Source organism: Pseudonaja textilis, chromosome 1 (genome assembly GCF_049901715.1).
Source record: "Pseudonaja textilis isolate UNSWEBS1 chromosome 1, rPseTex1.2, whole genome shotgun sequence".
Lineage (NCBI taxonomy): Eukaryota > Metazoa > Chordata > Lepidosauria > Squamata > Elapidae > Pseudonaja > Pseudonaja textilis.
Window position 1 is genome coordinate 5,016,194 of NC_141990.1, and position 27,067 is coordinate 5,043,260.

At 40.7% G+C, this 27,067-nt stretch overlaps 1 protein-coding gene across 1 annotated transcript in view; it reads left to right on the forward strand.

Annotated features, from left to right (window-relative positions):
* Positions 1–24,784, forward strand: part of RAD51C (RAD51 paralog C) — a 36,872-nt gene extending 12,088 nt beyond the window's left edge. The window contains exons 5-9 of the mRNA XM_087924993.1: positions 1,615–1,746; positions 5,446–5,512; positions 13,070–13,130; positions 16,446–16,506; positions 24,566–24,784. Of these exons, the coding sequence (XP_087781119.1) occupies positions 1,615–1,746; positions 5,446–5,512; positions 13,070–13,130; positions 16,446–16,506; positions 24,566–24,673 (429 nt within the window). The 3' untranslated portion in view covers positions 24,674–24,784. The remainder of the gene's footprint in view (positions 1–1,614; positions 1,747–5,445; positions 5,513–13,069; positions 13,131–16,445; positions 16,507–24,565) is intronic.
* The last annotated feature ends 2,283 nt before the right edge of the window (positions 24,785–27,067 follow it).

A 27,067-nucleotide genomic window follows, 5' to 3' on the forward strand; every position in this document is an offset into this window, starting at 1 on the left:
TTTACTTTTTCTCTTTTTAACTTTTGTCATTTTAATTGGTTACATTTTATAATTGTATTTTACATCCCTATTTTTTCCTGGCTACCTAGCATTTCGAAAGCATGCAAATGCGAGTAAATGGGTACCACTTTGGTGGGAAGGTGACAGCAGTCCATATTTTGCCGCACACTCTGCACTGCGGTGTGATGTCATGCTGGCCACATGACCACAAGAAATGTCTTGAGGCCTTTTTTTGCTAAGAAATGGAGATGAGCACTGCGCCCTAGAGTCATACATGACTGGACTAGAAAACCTTTAGCTTTTACCTTTTATTCCTATTTTATTCCATTATAAGCCTTGATACGTGGCATATGAATTTAATAAATAATACATAAATAGCAAGAGGACTTAGACTTATATACTGCTCCATAGTCCTTTCCAGCCTTCTCTAAGCACTTTACAGAGACAGCCTATTGCCCCCAAGAATCTGGGTCCTCATTTTACCAACCTTGGAAGGATGGAAGGCTGATTCAACCTTGAGCAGATGAGAATTGAACTCTGGCAGAAAGTAGAATTAGCTTGAAATACTGCATTCTAACCAGTGCGCCACCCCGGCTCTTACCTATCTACCTAAACAGCAGCAATGAAGATTGTAGGAATTGCTGTCACCACACAATGAGGTTGCTCTTTACAAATTCTGATCTCAGTTACAATCATAATCCAAGGACTACCTGTACAGGAATTAATATGTCATGAGTGTTATCGTGAGAATCTCAGCTGTTGGTTGTAAGAAATAAAAGTTTTAGCATGTCATTACACAGATAACCTTTTCAACATATAGCCAGAGCTCATAAAAACAAAAGTTTAAGAGAAGAGGATTGTGATGTTGTTTAGCTCTTTTTTAAATGTCGTTTTCTGCCATTAAAACCAAATCAGAGAATGAAACTTAAAATAGATTGAAGGGTCACTATAAACTCATTATTTCAGGTGTTTATTATGGGAACTCAGAACTAAACCCTGGATGATAACAGCTGGATTTTAACAAAAAGCTTTCCTATATCATCAGTAATATGACTGATATTTTTTCCCCATGCAAATTGAAAATTTTCTGGAACAAATCACCTATTTGCATAAAGGTTTGTTTCAAGGAGAATCCTCCAATTCAAAATTATGTAGTAACCGACATCAGTATCTGTTCTGTGCTAATACCCGACCTCGTCTCCATTTCCAGGTCGTTCTAATGGTTAAGCATAGTAGCAGTCAGAACATCTGAGGATCGTGGGAGGCTTATTAAGATGCTACTGTTCTTGTTTTGTTTTTTTAAAAAACATCTGATGGAGAAAAAACTGCAGCCATTTCCTGTGAGAGTCATCATGGTTTTATAACTTGAAATTCTATAAATAGAATAAGAACTCGAATGAGGCAAAGGGTCAAACCCTTTCAGATTAATTTATACTTAGTTTCCCTCAACCATAAAGTGACAAGTAGACCTTTGATTAATAATGAAGGGGGGAAATAACTTTTATTTATAGGCATCCCAGCTTTTTTGATACAGATTTCTGTGGGAATGAAGCTCTCACTCTCTCTCCTTCCCTCCCTCTCTCTCTCTCTCTCTGTTTTATACCCGATCATTAGGTGCAGTTGATTGTGATCGATGGAATTGCCTTTCCTTTCCGCCATGACTTCGAAGATATCTCGCTGCGAACAAGACTTTTGAATGGCTTGGCCCAGCAGTTGATATGCATCGCAAATGACCATACGTTAGCTGTAAGTTTGAGAAAGAATGAAGATCTGTGGCTAAGCCAGTATATGATACAGGTAGCCCTTGACTTATGACCTCAATTGAGCCCAGAATTTCTGTTGCTAGGTGAAACATTTGTTAAGTGAATTTTGACCCTATTTTATGACCTTTCTCGCCACAGTTGTTCAGCACATCACTGCATTTGTTAAATTAGTAAGTTGGTTGTTAAGTGAATCTGGCTTCCCCATTGCATTTGCTTGTCAGAAGGTTGCAAAAAGGGATCACATGACCCCAGGGACACTGCAATGGTCATAAATACGAGTCAGCTGCCAAGTATCTGAATTTTGATCACTTGGCCATGGGGACACTACAATGATTGTAAGTGTGAAAAATGTTCATACATCACTTTTTTTCAGAGCCATTGTAATTTTGAACAGTCACTAAACGAATAGTTGTAAGTCGAAGACTACCTGTATAACTTTGACACTCGAAATAGTGACTAAACATTCGACAGAAAATCCGATGTGCTAACCCTGCAATGTATTTTTGACATGTTATATAAACCTATCAGTTGTGGTTGTTAAACCATAATTTCTAGCTTAACAGATTATTTAAAACCAGTTATTTATTCAACAGGGCATGATTCAACAAATGATAGCTTGACATAATGCAAATCCAGCTATTCCTTTGTGCTTTTAAAGCTCGTATTGTATGCGTTTTAAGTGGGTTAAGGATTTCCTGCCTTTTGATTGTCATTGTCTTTTTATAAACATAAATGCCAGTTTGATCTAGTGATTAAGGCACAGGCTAGAAGCCAGGAGATGGTTGAGTTCTAGTCCCGCCTTTGTATGAAAGCTGATGGGTGTCTTTGGGCCAATCACCAGGATATTGAGTGTTCTAGAAGAGCTGTGGTGATGTGGTAGTAAGAATGCAGTATTTGCAAGCTAACTTTGCCCACAGCTAGGAGTTCGATCCTGACCGGCTGAAGATGGACTCAGCCTTCCTTCCTTCTTAGGTCAGTAAAACTAGGACCCAGATTGTTGGGGGCCAGAGGCTGACTATAAAAACCGCATAGAGAGAGCTGTAAAGCACTGTGAAGCGATATATAAATCTTAAATGCTAGCGCTATTGCTAGTCCCACTTTAGGAATGAAAGCCAGCTGGGTGTCACACACTCTCACCCCAACCCACCTCGCCAAGTTGTAATTGTGGGGAAAAAAGGAGGAGGAAGGAGTATTGTGTATATTCACTGCCTTGAAATATTTATAAAACAATAAAGGTTAGATAGGTAGATAGAACTGAAGAAGCTTCTTGGATGAGAAGCAAAATATCTTCAAAGTCCAGTTGCCTTTTGAAAAAGCACCTGTTAGACAGACTGATAAATAAATAACAGACAGGCAGAATCTTGTGAAGAGAAAACAAGACTTGTTGGGAGACAATTTGGAAGAAATTCCTTAGTGAAACTGCCTTTTATCTCCCTTGTTGTTGCATCCTTTGACCTCTGCCTGGAGGTGCCGCAGATAAAGCTGGCTTCATGCCAAGGGAAGGACACGCTTGAGCTACAGCTATTTATAGGTGGGTTTTTTTCCAGCCTACCCAGGTTAGAAGGGGTTGTTCCAGAATGAAGCTTAGGCACGTTCTGAAATGTTACTTATTTCCTGTTTCCAGGTAACATAGTTCCTCCTTAAACTGTGATTCTGTATGTATGCTGGGACTTCTTCATTTTTTTTTCTTTTTTATTGCTGGGCTGCTAAAAATAAGCCTCTCCATGTGTTTTTACTGAGATAGTGTTACAAGACAACACAGAACAGCCCTAACAGATCAGTCTGTGAGCCTAAAATGTTACTTCCCAAGCTGGCTAAAAAAGATACCAATGGGAAGACTCACGTAGTACATTACAGCAATAACCCCTAGCTAAGAATATTCAGAGGCACCCCAGTTTAATCCCTATTTTTATCTGAGGGAGTCAACCTGTTCTCCAAAGCACCTGAGAGCAGGACAAGAAGCAACGGATGGAAACTAATCAAGGAGAGAAGCAACCTAGAACTAAGGAGTCATTTCTTGACAGAACAATTAGTCCGTGGAAGGAATTGCCTCCGGAAGTCGTGGGTGCTCCAACACTGAGGGTTTTCAAGAAGAGGTTGGACAATTGGTCTGAAATGGTATAAGGTTTCCTGCCTGAGATCTCCAAGGTCCCTTCCAACTCTGTAATCCTGCACTGGATGCTGACATTGGATTCTTTAGATCAGGGGTGTCCAACCTTGGCAACTTTAAGACTTGTGGACTTCAACTCCCAGAATTCCTCAGCCAGCTTTGTTGCCAAGGTTGGACACCCCTGCTTTAGATCATGTGCTGGATGAACAAATCATTCTTAGTTCCCCTTTTGAATTACTGACTCAATTGGACCAACTTAGGGGCTTGAGGAACGTATTCTGTATTACCCCAATAATTCAAAATGGCTGTCTTGGTAGTACAAGGAAAGATGTCTGCTTGCTAAATGTTGGCCATGATGAGCAAGTCAAGACTCAAATGATAAAAACGCTTCCTAAAGGAAACTATTGGGATTCTTCCCACAACCTCCTTTAACCTCTGGAATTCTCTCTACCACTTTTTATTTTGGTATTGCACTCAAGGCACCTATTACTAGTGGCTCTACCTTTGCTCTTTTTTGCCACAGTGGTTCTATTTCTGCTCGCAGGTCATTGTATTTTATTGTCTTCTCCAGTTCTTTCTCTTCTACTGACCTGTCTCCAGGTCCATTATCCAGACTTTTTTTGTCTTTCTTAGTGACAATTGTTAAGTCTGGGGGTGGCGCAGGGGTCAGAATGTGGTATTTCAAGCTAATTCAGCTCAGTGCCAGGAGTTCAGACTTGACTGCCTCAAGGTTGACTCAGCCTTCCATCCTTCTGAAGTAGGTAAAATGAGGGCCCAGATTGTTGAGGCTGATATTGTAAAGCATTATGTAGCGGTATATAAGTCGTAAGTGCTATTGCTATTACAGGCAGCCCTCAACTTACAACAGTTCATTTCATGACCGTTCAAAGTTACAACAGCACTGAAACGAGTGACTTAGGACAATTTTTCACACTTACGACCATTATAATATCTCCATGGTTATGTGATCAAAATTCAGACGCTTGGCGACTGATTCATATTGGTGATAGTTGCAGTGTCCCGGGTCACCTTTTGGGGCCCTCTGTCGAGCAGTCAATGAGGAAGCCAGATTCACTTAACAGCCAGGTATATTAACTTAACAATTGCAGTGATTCACTTAACAACCGTGGCAAGAAAGGTTGTAATTTGGGGCAAAACTCATTTAACAAATGTCTCACTCAGCAACATAAATTTTGGGCTCAATTGTGTTTGTAAGTTGATGACTACCTGTGTTGTTATTAGTGAAAGGGGCCATACCACATCTACTTGTGGCAGAGGTGGGGAAGTTGTGGCTCTCCAAAAGTTGATGGGATCCAATTCCATAAGCCTCAGCAGCATGACCAATAATCAGAGACAAAGGGAGCTATAGTCTAACTTGGTGTTTCTCATCCTTGAAAGCTTGAAGATGTGTGAACCTCAACTCCCATGTGGGCTGGGAAATCCTGGGAGTTGAGGTTGATACGTCTTCAAATTGCTGTGGTTGAGAAACACGGGTCTAACGGCTTCTATTTAGCAGTAACTATAAGCACTAATTTATTTAATGTAGATTCTCTCCTTTCTTGCTTCTTTCAGGTAGTGTTGACCAATCAGATGACCACACGCTTTGAACAGAATCATTCCTCTTTGGTACCTGCCTTAGGTAAGCATTTCTACTTCCTGTTAGAGGAGGGTTTTATTCCCCCTCTTCCTATATTTCACTTTCTCTCTCATGAACAAAAAAACGCACAGCGATGGTCCATCTTGTTTCCCAAAGAATTCTGTGTGACTCTGTATTTTCCTCTTTTTAACTTTTGTCATTTTAATCTGTATTCACACAGAGAACATTTTAAAGGGACTAAAAGTTCCTTGCTTATAATTCTGTTTTGCCACAGCCTTAGCTTGATTGCATCTACTGCTTGTAGCCCATTCACTGGCTTCATTTGTTTCTTGTCTTGCCTTCTGGTGTTTTGGAAAATAGATTGTCCCCCACAAAGAAGTGTGGGGGGGGGAGGAATCAACCTATTTTCCAAAGCACCGGAAGGCAAGACAAAAAACAATGGATGGAAATTAATAAAGGAGAGAACCAACCGAGAACTTATTTCCTGACAGTGAGAACAATCCTATCCTATCCATAGTATGACTTGCCTCCAGAGGTTGTGGGAGCACCGTCACTTGAGACTTTTAAGAAGAGACTGGACAGCAGTTTGTCTAAAATGGTATAGGGTCTCCCGATTGAGCAAGGGGTTGGACTAGAAGACCTCCAAGGCCCCTTCCAACACTGTTATTCTAGTCCTTAAAAGCTGATGTAATAATATATTGGCTGGTTTTGAGGTATCCCAAGACTCTTAGCCGTTTTTGTAGCCAAAGATTAAAAAAAAAAAAATCAGAAATTGTTGTCATCACAGGAACTCTAGAATATCAATTTTAACTGTGGAGCTGCTAGTTCCATGGGGCATTCTTGATATGAAAACATCCCTAGAAATACCAAAGAAAGAAATACCATTTTAGGAAGACCAAATGTGACTGGTGTAAGAGATCTCTTAAGAAATAAATCACATTCCCCCTCACCTTCAGATGATAAGAGCAAACCATGATTAGCAAACATTGATAGTTTGCTAGCCAGCATCTTTTTCCTCCACCCCCAAGGCCCTCCACACATTCCTTTCCAGATGGGTAAAGTTTTTTTTGACTGTTTATTAAATGTATATGCCACCCATCTCCCCAATAGGTCATAAAATACGAAGAATTTTCTGTGCTGACATGAGATCTCCTGAATCAAACTCTGGAGTTAAAAGGCGGGGAAGCCAAAGAGAGCCCAATAAAAGATGTACCGAAAGCACTTCCCCCGCCCCCCACTGCTTCCTGCCAAGCAAATCTCTTTTATTTTTAAGCAAAGCGTCCTTTGAGGTGAACTTGACTGCTGGGGACTTCCTGAACACATCCCATTTAATTTTCTTGGCAGCTCTTTGGGTGGTTTGCCATTGCTTTCTTTCAGGTTGCTTGGGATTTGTTGAGTTTATAGCCTGGGATTCCCTGATGTGCTCCCATCCCAGTTCTAGCCAGATTTGACGCTGTTTAGTTTTTTTTGAGAACAGCCCGTTCTCCAGCAGATCTTCAAATGCAAAGGCGTTGAACTGAAGTCAGACGATCTTTGCTTTTGCATCCATCAGTCATCTAAAAATGATTACTTGGATGGCACCCGCCTCACAACTCTTCACTCGGTTTTCTTCCTCCTCATCCCTGCCTTTGAAAGCCACTCTTAGGTGTCTCCACTGCTTTTCTGCCTTACGTGACATCGCTTCCGCCAGGAACAAATGCAGACAATCCTCGACTTACAGCAGTTCATTTAGTGGCCGTTCAAAGTTACAGAGGCACTGAAAAATATGACTTGTGACCGTTTCCCATAGTTACAACCTTTGCAGCATCCCCGTGGTCCTGCGATCAAAATTCAGATGCTCGACAACTGGTTCATATTTATGACCTTTGCTGTGTCCCAAGGTCACATGGTCTCTTTTTGCGACCTTCTGATAAGCAAAGGTAATGGGGGGAAACCAGATTCACTTAACAACCGTGTTACTAACTTAACTGCAGTGATTCACTTAACAAATGTGAGCAAAAATCGTAAAATGGGGCAAAACACACTTAACAAATGTCTCGCTTAACAACAGAAATTTTGGGCTCAATTATGGTCGTAAGTTGAGCACTACCTAGTCCTCAACCTATGACCACAACTGAGCCCCAAATTTATGTTGCTGAGAAATTTGTTCACTGGGGTTTGCCCCATTTTATGATTTATGATTTTATGGCACTGCCACCGTTCATAAGTGTGAGTCAGTCATCAAGCATCCAAATGTTAATCACATGACCATGGGGATGCTGCAACGGTCATAAGTGTGAAAAATGGTCATAAGTAACTTCTTTCAGTGCCGTTGTAACTTCGAACCATCACTAAACAAACTCTTGTAAGTCGAGGACTACCTGTATTGTATTTAACTAGTTGCTGCTGAAGTTTACAGCATCCTGAGCTTTTCTCATCAGAGATTCTACGTTTTTTGGTCATTTTATAAGGGGCTCCTTCATTTTGATTAGAACAGGTCCAGATTCGGGATGTGTGCGTGCGTGTGTGTGTGTGTGTGTGTGTGTGTGTGCATGTGTGTGTGTTTTTCCACCCGAGAGGCAAAGATCTGGGTTAAAGCCACGTTAGGAAAAAGACCGCAGAGCGATTCTTCTAAAATAGCTCTTTGCATTCCTTTTGCCTCTGAATCACATAACGGTTCCCTTGATCGTTTGGGGCAGGGGCAGCTGTGCAGAAGGCCCTTAATGTGTGTCAGCAGTTCATCCGCTTGCCAGAGATGCAAGATAAATGGAACACAATCAGAAGCGCAGTCCTCGGAGGACGCGGGATTGGAAGTGCGCAGGCAGGTTTTTTTTTTTTAAAAAAAACATATATAAATACCTTGCTTTCAAACGCTGACCTATTGTCTCCTGCCCTGCCTTCCCCCTGCAGTCTACATGGAGTTTTTTTGGCAGATAGTAGTCAGACTAACAAAGCAAATTAAAGCTAATCGATTTAAGGGTTGGCAACTGGCGATCCGTGAGATGGGTCCAGCTCCCCGAGGGTTGCCATCTGCTCCCTCAGCTGCCAGTCAGTACTTTCCTTTCTGTTCTTGGAACAGTTCAGGGAAAGACAGTAATCTCCAGCAAGCAACAGAGAATTCCTCTAGGTTGGAGTGTCTCTCTCTCCCTCTCTTTCTCCCCCTCCTTTTTTTCTCTTTCCCTCCCTCTCTCTTCCTCTCTCTCCTCACTCTTTCTCTGTCTGTCTCCCCTCCCTTTCTCTTTCCCTCATCACTCCCTCTTTCTCTTTCCCTCCCTCCCTCTCTCCCTCTCTCTTTCCTTCTCTCCCTCTTTCTCTCTCTTTCCCCCTCTCTCCTTCCCTGTCCTCTTTCTCTCTCCCCCTTTCCCTCTTTCCCCTCTCTCCCCCTCTCCCTCTCTTTCTCTTCCCTCCCTCTCTCTCCCTAACTCTCTCTCCTCCCCTCTTTCTCTCCCCCCTCTCTCCATCTCTGCCCTTTTTCTCTCTTCCCCTCTCCTTTTCTCTCCCTCCCCCCTTTTCTTTCTCTCATTTTTCCAGTTTGGACTCTGGGTGAAGAGTGTCAGGGTGCAGGTGCCTCTATATTCCAACTTTTATCCAACTGTCCTTTCTCAAAGGTCAGAGAAGGAGACTAGAGGTAGTTCTCGACTTACGACCACAATGGAGGCCAAAATTTCCACTGCTAAACAAAACATTTGTTAAGTGAGTTTTGCCCCATTCTATGACTTTTCTTGCCACTGTGGTTAAGTGATTCACTGCAGTCGTTAAGTTAGTAATATGGGTGTTAAGTGAATCTGGCTTCCCCATTTTGATTTTGCAAATCATGGCTCCTCAAAAGCTCATTGAAGTTGAGGCCGGTCAGTTTCAGCCATCCAGACTGAAGGGGATTATGGGAAATATAGCCCTGAATATTTGTTAGGCAACAAAAAAAGAAAGACTTGGGAGCTTGTAGGATGTATTATGTCATTTTCTAACCTTGGATTGCTTTAAGGCCTGTAAAATGCTTTGAGAAGACGGTGTACCATGATCAAATTGGGACTAAAATAATCGGTAACTTGCTTGCTTTATTTATTCATTAGATTTTTATCCCACCTTTAACACTTTATAAGTAACTCAAAGTAGTGAACATACCTCATACTTATTTCTCCTCCTGTTTTCCCCATCACAACAACCCTGTGAGGTGGGTTGGGCTGAGAGAGGATGACTGGCTCAAAGTCCCTGGGTTGGCTTTCATGTCTAAGGTGGGACTAGAACTCTCCGTCTCCTGGGGATTGGCCCAAAGTCATCCAACTGGCTTTGTACCCAAGGCAGGACTAGAACTCACCATCTCCCGGTGATTGGCCCAATCAGCCAGCCAGGTTTCATGGCTAAGGCGGGGCTGGAATTCACCATCACCTGATTTCTAAGCCAGCACCTTAACCACTGCACCAAAGCGGTCTTCACTCCTACAACATTCCAGTTATTAATAAATATTTCTGGTATTTTTAGATGCAAGGCTTTTAGGATGTGTCAAAAAGAGTCTGTACGTTCAAAGGAACTTTGTTTTGCTTTCTTTCACATCTTCTCTTTTTCAAAATGCTTCCAAGTAGGGCAAATTTGGTTGATTAGTAAGTAGCAGCATTAATGAGCATTACTGTTCCCTCTTTTTCCCCTCCATTTTATTTTATTCATGAAAAGATCTTTAGAAATTATTTATTCCATAAAAGTGACCATACAGACCAGAATGGTTATTTTAGCTTGAGTTTTTTTGCGGGGGTGGGGTGGGGTGTTTTTTTGCTTTATGCGTTTCTTTAGAAAGCCCTATAGATAAAAGAGGGCATCTACCAAATATTATAAGAATTGGGTTAAAGGCTTTGTTAACAAATCTATCTTTGACCAAGCTGAGTTCCCAAGTTGGCTTATCCTAGAGATGGCTTTTGTTTGATACTCCTCAGCAATGAGATCAGCTATTAATCTCCCATCAGTATCATTTAGAAGCAGTGCATTTTGTCACAGACTATGAAACAGTTTCCCCCTCCATGGGCTGGTTTGAAGTGGAAACGGTATTCATTTGTATAATTCACACACTAATCTCAGCTTGCAAATGTTAAATCTCATGCTAGCATGGTGACGAGAGCTGGCGACGTGCCACCCGAGTCTAGACATTTAATTTTTAGAATTCCTCTATTAGAATGATAGCGCTTCTCCCTCTGGGAGTGATAATGAAGAAGTGGGTAGAGTTTGCAGTGTACTTGCTAGAGGCCAGCAGATGCCCAATTTTATGCTTCTGGAGCTGCTCTGAGACAAATTGGGGTGGGCTCTCGGCATCTCCCTTGAATTGTTGCTTTAAAATTCAATCCATCTTCTGCCTACACAGCAACCGTGTCTAGAATGGGTTGAGAGACAGGCTCGATAAATCTGTCTGGAAATCAAATGACATGGTCAAACCTCAGCAAGAATAATTAAGTTTCTTTCCTTCCAAAGCCATCCCAGTTTCTCATGAGCTGAGCAGAGTTCCATTCTGTTTGTACCTTTATTGTTCTTTTGGCACCCCGGCTCTGGCCTTGGCTTTTAAATGATTGCATTCAAGTCCTTTCACAGGAAAGTACTGTATGACAGGGGATGGGGGGAACAGGAAGAAGCTGGAGGAGATTGCTGCGGTCTGTTCCACTTTCTTAAGCAATTCAATATTTAGGAGGCAAAGCACATACAAGGATTTAGTCCCCTTTGGAGAGAGGAATCAGTGGAGAAATTGGCTGGGTTGGCATTTCTCTGTAGTGTTTTTGTAGAGGCCCAATTTAACCCTGAAAAAGAACAAGCACTTACTCCCATACGTGTTTTTCTAAAGGAGCAGCCCTGGCGTACTCCCTCCCCCTATTAACTTAGAAGCAGGTATATTTAAGATCACGTGAAGTGTTTAATATCCCTTTATGATGCCTTGGTAAGACAGGATTTGGAATACTGCATCCAGTTTTGGTTGCCACGATGCTGAGACTCCAGAAATTTCTATAGTGAGTGCAGAGAAAAGCAACAGAGATGATTAGGGGACTGGAGGCTAAACCTGTGAAGAACGTTTGCAGGAATTGGGTTTGTCTAGTCTAGTGAAAAGAAGGACTAAAGGTGACATGATAGTAGTCTTTCAATATTTGAGGGGCTGCCACAAAGAAAAGGGGGTGCGAATGTATTCTCTAAAGTATCTGAAAGAGGACAAAAAAACAATGAATGGAAACTATGCAAGGAGAGAAGCAACCTAGAACTAAGGAAAAATTTAGTGACAGAACCATTACTGACTTTGGGCCGATCGCCAGGAGACTTTGAGTTCTAGACCCACCCTTGCATGAAAGCTGGCTGAGTGACCTAAGACCAATTTTGTCTCAGCCCACTTCACCTCACAGGGTTGTTGTGGGGAAAATAGGAGGAGGAGGAACTATTAGGTATGTTCACCACCTTGAGTTATTGATAAAAATAATAAAGGGATGTAAATCAATGACTAAGTAAAAAAATAAAAAGCAAATTACAGTGTAGAAGTGCTGTTTTGAGTATGAATCATCAAAGGTAACAAAGAAACCTGCTCCTTAAACTGAAACCTGCTATGGAATAGAACCGTTGCAAGAATGGCTGCATTATATTTCCAGAGGCCGAATCTGGAGAGTTGAGAAGATAAGCAAAAAGTGAAGACTAGTGAATAAAGGAGGACTGTACTGCATAAAGGAGAAAAAGGCTATTAGCAGGCTTGGCTGTCAGAGGTGTTGAATATCACAGGCACTCCCAGTACTTTGGCAGAGTTTCTTCTTTTAGACAAGACTGGGGAAGACTTCTTGAAGGTTTCTCTATCCGAGGCAGAGCTTGGTTTAGAGCCCATGAACAGATGAAAAGCCATTTCAAGTATTGACTGAGGTGGGTGGCCATAGAAATTGAATTAATAAATAAATAAATTGGTGAAAATATTTACATGGGCTAAGCAGATTATGTATTTCATTCAGGAGTACCTTTTTTGTGAGGTGAAATCCTTGTGTGCATCCCCACCAAGTCTGGCAGGGTGAGCAACTCTCTATAGACTGAGAGCAACCCCCCTCCTTTCTAGCACTGATGATGTTACTTAGTTGGATAGTGAAATGTCTGCAGGGAAACATCCTGGCTCAGAGAGTTCCAAGGAAACAACCAAGCTCAGAGAGCACCAAGGACTCCACACTTCGAACCCAAGCTACATATATTTTCTTCTACATTTGTGAGGATTTAAAAAAACCAAAACCACCTGTTTTTATCTGTTCCCAAATATTTCCAACTCAATTTTCTGAAAGCCTCCAAGAGGACTCCTGCAAATCGTTAAACTGCAAGGCAGAAAGGGAGCAGGGACACCTTAATGAATTGTTCTATCACAATTAATAGACATTCTGTCATGCAGGTATTTAGTATCTCAGTGCTCCCTTTTGCATAGAAAACCCGCTTACCTTCTCAAAGCTTAAAAGAGTTTATCTTCTCAGCTCATAATTGCTAATTTTCCGATCATGGGTTCTTTTATTATTTCTTCGCAGCTGATGCTTCCTAGCTGCAGTACGTACCGGCTGTATATCTTTAGAACATGCTTGAAGAATAATTAGTAATATTCTTTTTTCTTTCTCTGTCTCCCTCCCCCACCCCAATCTCTAGGGGAAAGCTGGGGTCACGCAGCTACCATACGTTTAATTTTGCACTGGAATAACAAGCAGAGGTGAGTTTTTTTTAAAAAAATGGACACCAATCAGCTAAATTAGCTATTGAGTTTGCAACTAAATCCAAGGATATATACTCAATTATCCTTTCTGCTTCTCTTCTCATCTTCCCTTTGGCATGTACCAGCTGTGGAATGAACAATCTGCCTTTAATTTAAATACTTACCTAAAAATATGCTACAACAAAGTTCACAAAATTATTTCAACCCTTCCCCAGCTCCCCCCCCCAAAAAAAAACACAAAAAAACCCCAAAGCCTAGAAGCAGCTAGATAGGAAAAAGTTATACAAGCAGTCCTCGACTTACAGCAGTTCGTTTAGTGACTGTTCAATGTTATAACAGCACTGAAAGTATTTCACCACTTACGACCGTTGCACCGTCCCCACAGTTACACACTCAACATGCTTGGCAGTTGATTCATATTTATGATGGTTGCTGTGTCCTTGGGTCCCATGATGCCCTTTTGTGGCCTTTTTGACAACGAAGGTCCATGGGGAAGCCAGATTCACATAACAACCCATGAGACTAACTTAGCAACTGCAATGATTCACTTGACAATTGTGGCAAGGAAGTCGTAAAATGGGACAAATGTCTCACTTAGCAACATAAATTTTGGGCTCAGTTGTGATCATAACTCGGGGACTACCTGTAATAACTACATAAACCATGTACTAGCCAACCATTGTATACACTAGCTCAGTTTGTAGTCCAGAACAGCTTGTATGATTGGCCAAAAATTCAGTGTCTTGAAAGCCTGAAAATTGAGTCAAGTATATCAAGTTTGAAATTTTCGGACCAACAAGAAAAGAAGTCCAGTTGGCACAACTCAACTTCCAGACTTCTTCAGATATTCTAAAAGTAAAACACAAAAAAGGCACTTTAAGAAACAAGTAGCAGAATCTGCCAGAACCAGTCAATTCCTTTTAGTAACATTGAAATTAAGGTGTACAGATATTGTGGACAAAAATACATAAAGATCAGATTTAGATGCAGGGGGAATGAATAGCATAATCTAAATACGAATGACATAACCTGAAGGGTAGATAAATTCTTGGAGAGACCGCTTCAGGGGCTGCTCTGTCCCTTTAACGTGGCTTGCAATTCTGGGCAACAACCTTATCTAAAGCACGCAGCTACAAAACCTATCCAAACACTCACATTTTAATGACAGAGTGTGAGACTGCAAGACAGCAATGTGTTAGCAGACACAGCCTTTATTTTTATACCATAGGGGAAACCTGAAGAAAAGGAGAGCTTTGTATTAAAGACAATGAACCGGGTTAAGCTGTTCCTTCGTTAACCTTGTTTTGCTCAGGATCCTGGGTGGATTCTTGCAGTCCCTCTTTGTTTAATAGCTGGAACAGAGTGTAACCACAGCCGTTATGCAATTATTGTGTTTAAACCTAATATCCCTCTTCTCCTCCCAGTGCTTTTAAGTGTGTCACTTCATTTAGATGGTGGGGTGTCTCTTACTTCAAACACAGATTTCCATGGCATCTGAGGGGCACCTGGTGGAATTCTATTTGAGAGCCTCTTCAAAACATGACAGGGTATCTCACGATTAAGGCTATTTCTTTCAAGTACACCCACCAATTTAAATGTTCTAAGGAATTCCCTATGCAACGAAATGTGATGTGATAATCTTCCTTGGGCGGTAATTACTTGCTTTCTAATAGAATAGCACTGAGAGAAGAAAAGAAACTCAGAGCCCTAAAAATAATTAACAGGAATCTTGGCAGGTTATCTCAGAGGAAGGCTGAGTATTTTCCTGGGGTATAGCAAGTTCAGAAGTCCTCCCTCCCTGTGGGTTTTAGCAGGAGGTTCTTGAATTAGATTTTAGATTGAACCAAAAAAAAAAAAATTCAGTGCAGTTGCAATTACTTCAAAAGATTTATTCCATCCCTTCGTTTTTCCAAAAATTGCCAATTGCAGTTAAGAAAGTAAAAATTGTGAACTTGAAATAAGTTAAGAATGCAGAATTGCAAAGCAGGCTAAGTTTCTACAATCATTTTTCTTTTTTCAAACACAGCCACTATTTTTTGTTCTTTACTGTTCATGTCGGACCCTCTGTCATAATCTGTAAAATACCATTAACCGTATCTATACTCTTTTCAATTAAGACAGTAGGGTACTGTTTTTCAGTCTCAGCAACTTGAAGTTATATCGATTTCAAATCCCAGAATCCCCCAGCATGGACTTGAAGTACATACATCTTAAAGTTGCTGAGATTGAGAAACACTGCAATACAGCAAAGATCATGCCACGAAATAAAAAAAGATGTTGAGACTCTAGAAAGAGTGCAGAGAAGAACAAGAAAGTTGATTAGGGACCAGAGGCTAAAACATATAAAGAACGGTTGCTGGAATTGAGTATGTCAGGTTAGTGAAAAGAAGGACTAGGGGTGACATGATAGTAGTGTTCCGATATCTAAAGAAATGCCGTAGAGAAGAGGGGGTCAACCTATTCTCCGAAGCACCAGAAGGCAGGACAAGAAGTAATGGATGGAATCCATTAATGGAGTAATGGAGAAGAAACCATGAACTAAGGAGAAATTTCCTGACAGTGAGAACAATTAATCAGTGGAACTACTTGCCACCAGACATTGTGGATGCTCCACACTGGAGATTGTCAAGAAGAGACTGGATAGGCATTTGTCCAGAATGGTATAAGGTCACCTGCTTAAGTAGGGTTGAACTAGAAGACGTCTAAGGTCCTTTTCAACTCTGTTATTCTGTTATCTTCTGGAAATTTCCTCTCTGCAAGCCTATTAAAGAGGAATAGGAACCATTTCAGCTGTCCAAATCCTTGTTTACTGACCACTCCTTCGGTGTCCATTCAAACTTGCAATTTGTGATCTTCCTGCAAACAAAGTCAGTGGGGAAACTTGCAGGAAGTCAGAAATTGTGGCCACATGAGGTCCTTACTTAACGATAGTAAACCAGGATAGCTGACCTGGTTTTTCTCCTTAAAAGTGCTTCACTTACCAATGTAGTTTTCTGTCCCAATTAGTGTCTTTAAATAAGGACTACCTATACTGATAAAAAAGGCAGGATATAAAGCTAAAATTAACATGCCATATTTTTGATATTACAATATTTTCCTCATTCATTGAATTGACTGTGTCCTTTCACTGACTAATAGCAATGATGTAATACTCTGAATTCTCTGAATCTGTAATAATGAAATAAGATAACATAAACACAAATAACTGCCAGTGAAATGCAGTGAGCTTAATGTTGTTCAATTTTTTTCCACCTCAACATTAGTCCATGTCATTGAAGTAATCATGATTGTTTGATTATTATTTATTTCCAGGTTGGCCACATTGTACAAGTCTCCAAGTCAAAAGGAGTCGACCGTACCCTTTTGCATTACAGTAAGTATAATTGTCGAAAAGGCCAAAACTGGGAACAACAAGGTGAAAATGAAATGCTAACAATGAAGGGAATGTAAAATGCTAACATTAGAACAACCCTAGCCACACATCTTCACGATGAGCCTGTGATAGTTTGTTTATCAGTATCAGAAGCATCACAATTAAAGTAAGGCATACTACTGGTAGTCCTTGACGTACGACCATGATTGAGCCCAAAATTTTTGTTGCGAAGTGAAACATTCGTTAAATGAATTGACCCCATTTTATGACCTTTTGTGCCAGAGTTGTTATGTGAATCACTGCAATTGTAAAGTTAGGAGCACAATTGTCAAGGGAATCTGGTTTCCCCGTTGATTTCGCTTGTAAGAAGATTACAAAAAGTTGTCACATGACCCTGCAACCATCATAAATATGAGTCAGTTTGCTAAGGATCTGGATTTGATCTTGGGACTATGGGGATACTGCAATGTTTGTAAGTAGGAAAAACACTTTTTTCAGTCGTGTTGTAACTTTGGTCATTATATGAACTGTTGGAAGTTTAGTACTACCTGTATAAAGTATAAAATACAAGATTAAAACATGTACAAATTAAACATGAGGTCCTCAAATGTACACCGATTGGTACACAAAGGGCAGGTACACATATGTGTTGTTGTCTGCGTGTCATCACAATCGCAAAACAGCAGAAGCCACCGGATAGCCCCGTTTATTCAGAGTGTCTCTGGATCTTGTTTCAACCATGCGCAGTCTATTCAACGATTTCCATACTTCCCACATTTTTCCGGACGCAGGTGCCAGTTCCTCCAGGATTGGTTCTTTGTAGCTTTCCATAGGTCCACTCTGTTTACAGAGAAAAGCGGCAGCATACAGAGAGTGATTCAAACCATCAATATCTAGACAATACCATCTCTACGGCCTACAAACAGCTGAGCGGGGACTAAAATCCAGGAAAAGTTTCCTTGGGTCAACCTGTGATAGCCATGTCTTTACTGCTGATCGAGGTAGTCATCTAATACTTTTCATTTCTTTTGGTGTCTCTCTCAACCAATCCCAATTTGAAGCTACCGCTCTGTTTACATTTCCCATCTGCTCAACCCTCCCAACATCTCAGAGGCCAGAGTTTTAAATAATACTAGACAACTCGCACCCTGTTGAGTCATCTTCTCAGAGATATTTCCTTTCCAGCTTCCCCAATCCTTAAACAATGGCAGAGATTCTAATTCAGGAACATACCCAGAGATGTATCTGCCCTAAAAATAGCCCATATCAAACATCAGGAGTTGACCGCTGGAAATGATTTATGGCATATTGCATCATATCATAAAAATGGTTTATGATCACTTTTACGTCATCAAATCTTTTTATAAAAGTTTGCCGACTTTCAATTCCACGGCACTCGTTCCACAGTTCTGTATTTTTAATTATTTTATTAAATGTTTATACTGCCCATCTCCCCTGCAAGGTAACTGGTCATTTTAATGTTATAAAGCAGGTAAAAATAATTAAAAGATTAAAACCGCACATATTTTGGATGCATTCTCTAAGTGAGCCCCCTTTGAGGTACCTTGGTTCAAAAAATGTTGCCCTGTGAAGCACTATTTTGCTCAGTTAAAGGTTACAAAAAGACAAGCAGGAGTTTTAGTAGCCTGTAAATTTCAAGCATAAAACTAAGGATTAAACAAATAATGCATATGCGACCTGCTTATGGTTGGTTTCTTATGCCAGTTTGCAAGTTAACAAATAATATACGCCATGGAGATACAGGCCGTATTCATAATTAGATTCCTTAGCTACAGCTTGACATTATGTCTGCATTGAATCAACTGCATTCTGCTCAATTCTATATCCTGTCTCAGGCTACCCCTATTATGAATTATAAATTTGGAAGGGAACATTTGGGTCAGGGGTGTCAAAATCGATTTCATTGAGGGCCGCATCAGGGTTGTGTTGGACCTCGGGAGAGGCGTGGTCAGCTTGACGTAGCCAGCTCGATGTGGCTAGCTCGACATCACTCATGTTGGGGTCGCCTGTGGAGACCCAAGTGCTCTGCCAGCGAAAACGGAGCTAGGGACGATCCCGCACGACTCTTTCGAGCTCCATTTTTGCTGGCAAAGGGTTCCAGGAGGCCGTCGCAGCCGAAAACAGAGCTCCATTTTCATTGGCAGAGGCACTGCCGGCCGGTCCTTCGCTGTTCCCAGGGCGGCCCTGCGGGCCAGATCTAAACACCCCGCAGGCCAGATCCAGCCTGGAGGCCTTGATTTTGACACCCCAGATTTAGGTCATCAGGTGTCCCGCTCTTTTCCTTAGTCAAATCCTTCTTCACCAAATAGTGGTGATGTTATCCATTCAGTCGAATTCGATTCTCAGCGATTCTGTGGGCCAGCTCTCTCATCTTCCGATCATGAACTTTTAAAAGTTTTTCTACACTCTGGCTGGTGTCAGCTTTGATAGCATTTCACTGAATAGCTGGTATATTGATTCTTTTCCCTTTCCTCTAAACCTATTTGAAGTTGCCCTTCTTATTACTCCTAACTCCTTCTGACAAACTCGGTTTCTTCTGAGCTTTAGTGTTGCCTGTGTCTATAAACCATCTTTGATGTTTTTGATCCTCTCTCCCGTCTTTTATTTGAATTTTTTTCGGAATTAAGGTAATTTTGTGCAGCTACATTGGCTTTTTATACTGTCCTCAATATTTCCTCAGTGGCATTATTCGTACTTGTGTTCTATTAAATGAAAGGTCCTACTTCTTATTAATTAAATTAGTTTACAGATGGTCCTTGCCTTAGAGCAGTTCATTTAGTGACTGTTTAAAGTTACGATACTCAATAAAGTGACTTATGTCCGTTTTTCACATTTATGGCGTTCCAGCATCCCCTCAGTCACATGATCAAAATTCTTGACAACTGACTCATATTTATGATGGTTGCAGTGTCCCGGGGTCATGTGATCCCCTTTTGCAACCTTCTGAAAAGCAAAGCCAATGGCAAGCCAGATTCACTTTACAGCCGTGTTACTAACTTAACAACTGCAATGATCCACTTAACAAATGTGGCAAGAAAAGTCGTAAAATGGAGCAAAACTCTCTTAACAAATGTCTCACCTAGCCACATAATTTTTGTCTCAATTGTTGAAGATTACCTAGAGCCTCGGTGGTACAGTGGTTATTGCAGGCTACTTCTGCTGACTGCCAGCTGACTGGAGTTTGGCAGTTCAAATCCCACCAGGCTCAAGGTCGACTCAGCCTTCCATCCTTCCGAGGTGGGTAAAACGAGGACTCAGATTGCTGGGGGCCACTCTGTAAGCCACTTAGAAAAGGCTGTAAAGCACTGTGAAGGGGTATCTAAGTCTAAGTGCTATTGCTATATAGCCAATCCTGGAATTGGCAAATAGCGTTGAATCATAATGCCCATTGGAATATGACAGGAACGACATGTTAAGTGGACTGAATAGGATACAGAAATACAAAAAACTTTCCAGGTATTTTTGATGGCATTTGAAACATCTGAGAATAATCCTGAAATAAATATTGCAACTAGCCACATTTTATGGGCAGTTTCTTGTAGAACATGGAGCTAAGCCAAAACAATTTTAAACTGCTCTTCAAATGTCAAAAGCACACAGCTTACCAAACTATAAGTGTTTGCTTGCCTGGAAACATGTTGCCATAGCATTTCCTATGGATTTTTAGAACTGGCTTTTGAGTTCTGAATATGTTCTGGGATCACCAAAGTAGAACTGCGATGCGGAGGGGGGGGGAGTGGGGGGAATAAATTCCCAAATTCAAAAACAGAAGAGAATATTTGCAGCTCAGGGTTGAACTAAGGAGTCCTTGGTGCTCTCTGAGCTTGATGGTTTTCTTGCAGATGTTTCATGACCAAACTAAGTAATGTCTTCAGTGCTAGAAGGAAGTGGGTTTTGCTCTTATTTTTATACTGGTAACTTGTGTTGGTGGGAGCATTCTTGGTAGTTCCTACGCTGTTGTTTACTGTTTGTTTGTTTGTTTGTTTGTTTGTTTGTATTGGCTGTTCCTTGATTGGGGTATTGTTTATTTCTTAATTATTGGTCTAGTGTTAATTTTGGTGTTAATCTCTGCTTATCTGGATGTTGATTGCTGTTGAAGTGTTTTGGACTTTTGTTTCCTTTTTGGCTCTTTTGAGTTGTTTGTAGATGTCGCTTATCTCTATGTGCCTGTTGATGGCCAATTTGACTGAGTGCTGGGCTTGCAGGAATTCTCTAGCATTTTTTAATTTAGCTTGGTCTAGAATGCTCAGAGTTTCCCAGTTGAAACTATGATTGATTCTGTGATGACATGATGAAAACTCCATAATTCCACAACATCTGGACAGACCGTTACCTAGTTTGGTAATGAAACATCTGCAAGAAAACCACCAAACTTAGAGAACACCAAGGACCCCCGTGGAAAATAAAGGAGTTTTGTTGTATACGAGCAATTTTAAGACTCACAAATGTTTGTAATGTTGACCATTTCAGCAATAAACCCTTTAAATCAACCCTGGCTATTGCATTCCCATGTTCTGAATTAGCTTCACTGCTCTGAGTACAGGTTGTCCTCCACTTATGACTACAATTCAGCCTAAAATTTCCACTGCTGAGCAAGAGAATTGTTAAGTGAGTTTTGCCCCATTTTCTTGCCACAGTTGTTAAATTAATAACACATTTGTTAAGGAAATCTGGCTTCCCCATTGACTTTGCTTGTCAGAAGAGGTCACAAGAGGGGATCACTGTCATAAATACATGCTACTTTAAATAGCAGTAGCACTTAGACTTCTATACCGCTTCACAGTGCTTGACAGCCCTCTCTAAGCGGTTTACAGAGTCAGCCTCTGGCCCCCAATAAACTGGGTCCTCATTTTACCACCTCAGAAGGATGAGAGGCTGAGTCAACCTTGACCCTGGTGAGATTCGAACTGCCAAATTGTAGGCAGCTGGCTGTCAGCAGAAGTAGCCTGCAGTACTGCACTCTAACCACTGCGCCACCAAGGCACCAAGATCATATGACCACCAGACACTGCAACAGTCATAAGTGTGAAAAACGTTCATTTTTTTTCCAATGCCGTTGTAACTTTGAATAGTCATTAAACGAAGGTTGTAAGTTAAGGGCTACCTGTATAGCCTTGTCAGATATAAAGTCTTAGATCTTCTACTGAAAGCTGCCTCTCTTTTGGTTCTTGGCAAAGCCCATCGGTCACGGTTTTATTTTAGGGGCGATGCTGTCGTGATTACACAGAACGGGAGCTGTAAGATTGCTTTTGGCAGAACAGTGAGGGTGGAAATCATAGATGTAGAAATCATTTTCTCAAAGCTCTTCCTGACACAAAAATTAGTCACAGAAAACTCTCAGTTTTACTCATATACAACACAAAGTTTAAGTAACTCTTTCTCTCTCTCTGCAGAAAAAAATAACAGTATAAATAGAATAAATCACCAGAATATCTAGTGTTGTGACCACAGGTTGTCCTTGACTTACAACAGTTCATTTAATGACTGTTCAAAGTTACCTGACACAAAAATTAGTCACCGAAACTGTCAGTTTTACTCATATACAACACAAAGTTTAAATATCTCCCCCCCTCTCCCTCCTTCTCTCCCCTGTCACTAATTTTTACAGCTGTAATGCAGTAATAACTCTGGCAAGAAAGGTCGTCAAATGAAACTCACTTAACAAATATCTCACTTAGCAACATAAATGTTTGGCTCAATTGTGGTGGTTAAGTCTAGGACTACCTGTACTTTAATGGCACTTTAGTTTTAATGTCGAGATTGTAATATTTATTTCATCTTAATTCACCACCTTCTTGAACCATGGAACATTATTTCAATAGTGAATTCACAGTGCTAAAAACAGTTCTAAAAACTTGTCAAGTGCTAAAATCAGCAAAGAAAAACTTTTATGGAGTAAAACTTTTATGAATATTTTTTTCCAATTTTGGTCTCACAGAGCAATATGGGGTTTCGGTTTGCTAAATCTGTAAACAGCCAATTCATGTTTACGTTTTGGACTGGGATTCTGCCTCAAATCTAGAACCTTTATTTTATTTTATTTTCTTAACTGTTCCTATTTTTTTATATTTTGGGGGGCGAACATGGTTTAGCTGTCCATTTTTGGCTTCAGGAAGCCATTTCCATGATGAGCTGCTGAGGCAGCCCTGAAATATTTCTGCTTTTTTTTTCTATTCACAGAAATTATTTCGGGCTGCTTTCAAAGACTAGTGATGGTGGCTTGCCTAAATACTGTAGAAATCAATTCCTCTCCTTATCTTTCCTTTTGAAAAAGGATCGCTCCGCTCATTGTCCCAGAGATAAGTCATTTCTCTGTTTGTGTTACAGATCAAGCTAGTCTTCTTTGTCATTTTATAGCCGTCACCCATGCCACAATTTTCACATTCTGCCAGCTGGAGATGGCATCTCTTCTGAAACAAATTTGCTGCTTCCTTGAGCAATTGGTAGCCACCTGCAGTTTGCCATTTTTAAGAGCAGGCAAGGGAACACTGGGGGAATAATTACTTATTAGGGGACTAATTCTGAATGGAAGAAAAAAACAGAGAGATAGGATTACCCCCACTGATTCAGCAGAGAAGTTAGCCTTGTCCTTTAACCGTGACTTAGCTGCAGTGATTCCATCTGTCACACTGTAGGGTGATTTGAAAAGCAAGGCTAACCTTTTGGTTCCTCACAGATCAATTCTTTACAGAGCTTCCACTTTCCAAATATTTTTCATAAGACATTTTAAAACTTAAGAACAGGTAATATATCAACATTTGATATATTTGGCAGCATTCAGCCAGGGTGGATTTTTTTTATGTTTCATGCCAGTATGAATGATATATTTGCTATTTGTTGTTGTTATTATCGTTGTTGTTGTTATTACTTTGTACACATGTTTGTTTTTTATTACTAGTGTCTGATGTTTGGTAGCTTGTTTCTTCTTTTTCTTTAATTTGTATTTTAACTTTGGGAAAAGGTATTAAAATTAAAGAAAAGAACAGATACGTGAATCGCATCTTTGCCTTCTGTTTGAGTGTGAGTGGGATGTGTCTCAAATTGCAGCTTGCAATTGAAAAGGTAGCATGTAGGCTTGTTGTGTCTATGCTTCTTGTATTTGCTTTGTGTTTGTTTTTTCTCTCTCTAAGAAAGAAAAGACCAAGAAATATAAATTCCTGGTAATCCTTGAATTACGACCACAGTGAAGTCCAAAATGTATGTTGCTAAGCAAGATATTTGTCAAGTTTTCCCCATTTTACAACCTTTCGTGCCACAGCTGTTAAGTGAATCACTGCAGTTGTTGAGTTAGTCACATGGTTGTTAAGTGAACCTGGCTTCCCCATTGACTTTGCTTGTCAGAAGGTCGCAAAGGGGGATCACATGACCCTGAAACGCAGCAATGGTCATAAATATGAAACAGTTGCCAAGCTTCAGAATTTTATTCACATAACTGTGGGGATGTTGCAAAGGTTGTAACTCTGAAAAATGGTCACTGTTTTCAGTGCTGTTGTATCTTCGAACAATCAATAAATGAATGTTTGTCAGTCAAGGACTACCTGTACTTGCTATACAGATAGTCCTTGATGTACAGCAGTTCATTTAGTGACCATTCAAAGTTACAACAGCACTGAAAACAGTGGTTTCTGACCGTTTTTCACACTTACAACCCTTACAGCATCCCCATTGTCACGTGATCAAAATTCACACACTTGGCAATTGATTCCTATTTATGATTATTGTAATGTCCCAGGATCATGGGATCACCTTTTGCAACTTTCTGACAAGCAAAGCCAATGGGTAAACCAGATTCATTTAACAACCATGTGACTAACTTAACAACTGCAATGATCCACTTAACAACTGTGTCAAGAAATGTCCTAAAATGGGGCAAAACTCACTTAACAAATATCTCGCTTAGCAATATAATTTTTGGACTCCGTTGTGGCTGTAGGTTGAGGACTACCTTCATTTTCTACTGCTGATTTTCAGACACTCTAATGGCTCCACATTTTAATCAGTTGCAGTTGTTGAACAGTTTTGTTATTTGTTTTCACAGTCTCATGGATTCAGAGATGTTCAGCACTCAGATTCAGATCTGATCCCAGCAGAAAACGAAGCAAATCCTCGTAAAAGGCCACGAACAGACCAGGTAGAAGAACAGTGAATCAGAAAAAATAAATTTCAAGTATGCTTCCTTTTTAAAATGATAGTATTACAAGATGGATATCCAGGTACCTCAGAGAGTAGCATGAATAAAAAGTGTGAATTCAAAGAATTTTCCTTTCATTGCTTCCTTGTTGTGCCTTAATCTCCACTTCAGTGTTTCTTCAGATACAACTTCAGCATTTGTGCGTCTACAGCAGTACATTTCTTATGACATTTGCTTTCCTTAGGGGGAAGAAATACAAAGTCTAATAAGGATTGAATTATCTGCTTGCTGGGGAATAAAACCTGTTGTGAGAAAATTCTTCATGGAACCCAAAACTCAAGAGGACAGAATAACAATAGCGCTTAGACTTATATACCACTTCACAGTGGTTTGCAGCCCTCTCTAAGCGTTTTACAGAGTTAGCCTCTTGCCCCCAACAATCTGGGTCCTCATTTTACCCACCTTGGAAGGATGGAAGTCAACCTTGAGCTAATCAGGATCGAATTGCTGACAGTGGGCCACACAAGTGTTCCCCAAAGTTTTTACTACTTCCATTCTGTATGGTATCAAAGTGGAGGAGAATTTTTCTCACCCCTTACTCTCTTCCATCCTCCTTCTCAGTACAGGTTGTCCTCAACTTACAACAGTTCGCTTAGTGACTGTTCAAAGCCATTCAAAGTTACAACACCACCGAAAATAGTGACTTACATGACCACTTTTCACTCTTGCTGCATCCCCAAGGTCACATAATTTATATTTGGCTGCTTAACTACTGACTCACATTTAGGACAATTGCAGTGTCCTGGGTCATGCAATCCCCTTTTTGTGACTTTCTGACAAGTCAGTGAGGAAGAAAGATTTACTTAGCAACCATGTGACTAATTCAACAACTGCAATGATTCCCTTAACAGCTGTGGCAAGAAAAAGTCATAAAACAGGGCAAAACTCATTTAACAAATTTCTCCCTTAACAACATAAATTTTGGGCTCCGTTGTGGTCGTAGGTTGAGGACTACCTGTTCTGCCAACTGCAAATCCATTTACGGATATATTGCCGATCTCTCAGGACTGAAATGCCTGAACATAAAGTAAAGTTGGAAATTATGATCCTTGCAATATAGAAAAAATGTTTTCTTTGGTAATCTCGAAGCAAGAAGAACAGCAAACAAATCTAATAAATTTTTTAAAAAGAGAAAAGCTGAGACAGAATGCAGACCTCGGAGGACAGAAACTGCCTTTGGAAGAATTCACATTTTGTTAAAAAAAAGAAAAGAAAAGATGCCTTGGATAATTTGTGGGAAGGAAGGAAGCTTTTTCGCTGCTGCTGGTTACATGATACACCTGACCTACTAATAGTGATTGGTGACATCACAAAATACACAGATTAAAATACGTGCCTCTCAAGAAATTCACCGAGGGGGAGAAAGAAAGAAAATAAGCGCCCCGAAAAGGACCTACATTTTTCATCTTGATGTTTCGAATTCAGGATGGCCTTGGGGGTCAAAGGACCCTGAGCCTCGGCAACCCCAAACTCTTCCTTTCTCCCCCGAACTCAACGGCTCCAGCCTTTTTTTTTTTTTTTAACCCCAAGCGCGATCAAAAAGGAAAAAAAAAAACTCAAGCCCGATCTACATAATAAAATATTCAGAGTTCCATTTCGGGAGTGAGACGCGATCCAATTTTGGAATCTGTGAGTCAGACGGAGCTTTCCTGCCAACGTGAAACAAAAGCGAGGGAGCATCGGCGAGGAGGGGACGGAAGGGGAGATGGATGTGGTGATTCAGACCCGACGTTTTGGTGCAGGAGACACGGACAAACAATAGGGACCCACTGTGAACCAGCAAATGCTTCATTTGGGAATAATAGCTGCTTACGTCTTCAACAATGCTGGTTTTGGGGGTGACGTGGAGGTTGACATACAGAACACGCCTGCTTGGCTATATGGAGAAATGGGGGTTGTGATGTCTTCCCTTAAAAGAACCTGGTTAAAGGATTGACACGGTGCTTCCTTTGCCAAGCTGCTAATCTAAACATTGATCTTTTTCCTGATCAATCCAGATTTATTTTACTATGTCATGGCTTTGATTTACAGTACCTTCGTCAAAGAAGGGCTTTTTATTTTCCCTTAAAAACAGCAAATGTTTAACCTCAGGGGACTTCCCTCTTGGTAATACAGATAGTCCTCTGCGTACACCAGCTTGTTTAGTGACTGAAGTTACAACGGCACTGGGGGGAAAAAAGCATCAGGGCTGTTTTTCATACTTACGACCATCTCCGCATCCCCTTGGTCACGATTTACATTCAGAAGCTTGACAGCTGACTCAGATTTATGACAGTTGCAGTGTCCTGGTGAGCAACGTCAATGGGGAAGCCAGATTCACTTAATCATCGCGTTATTAATTGAATGACT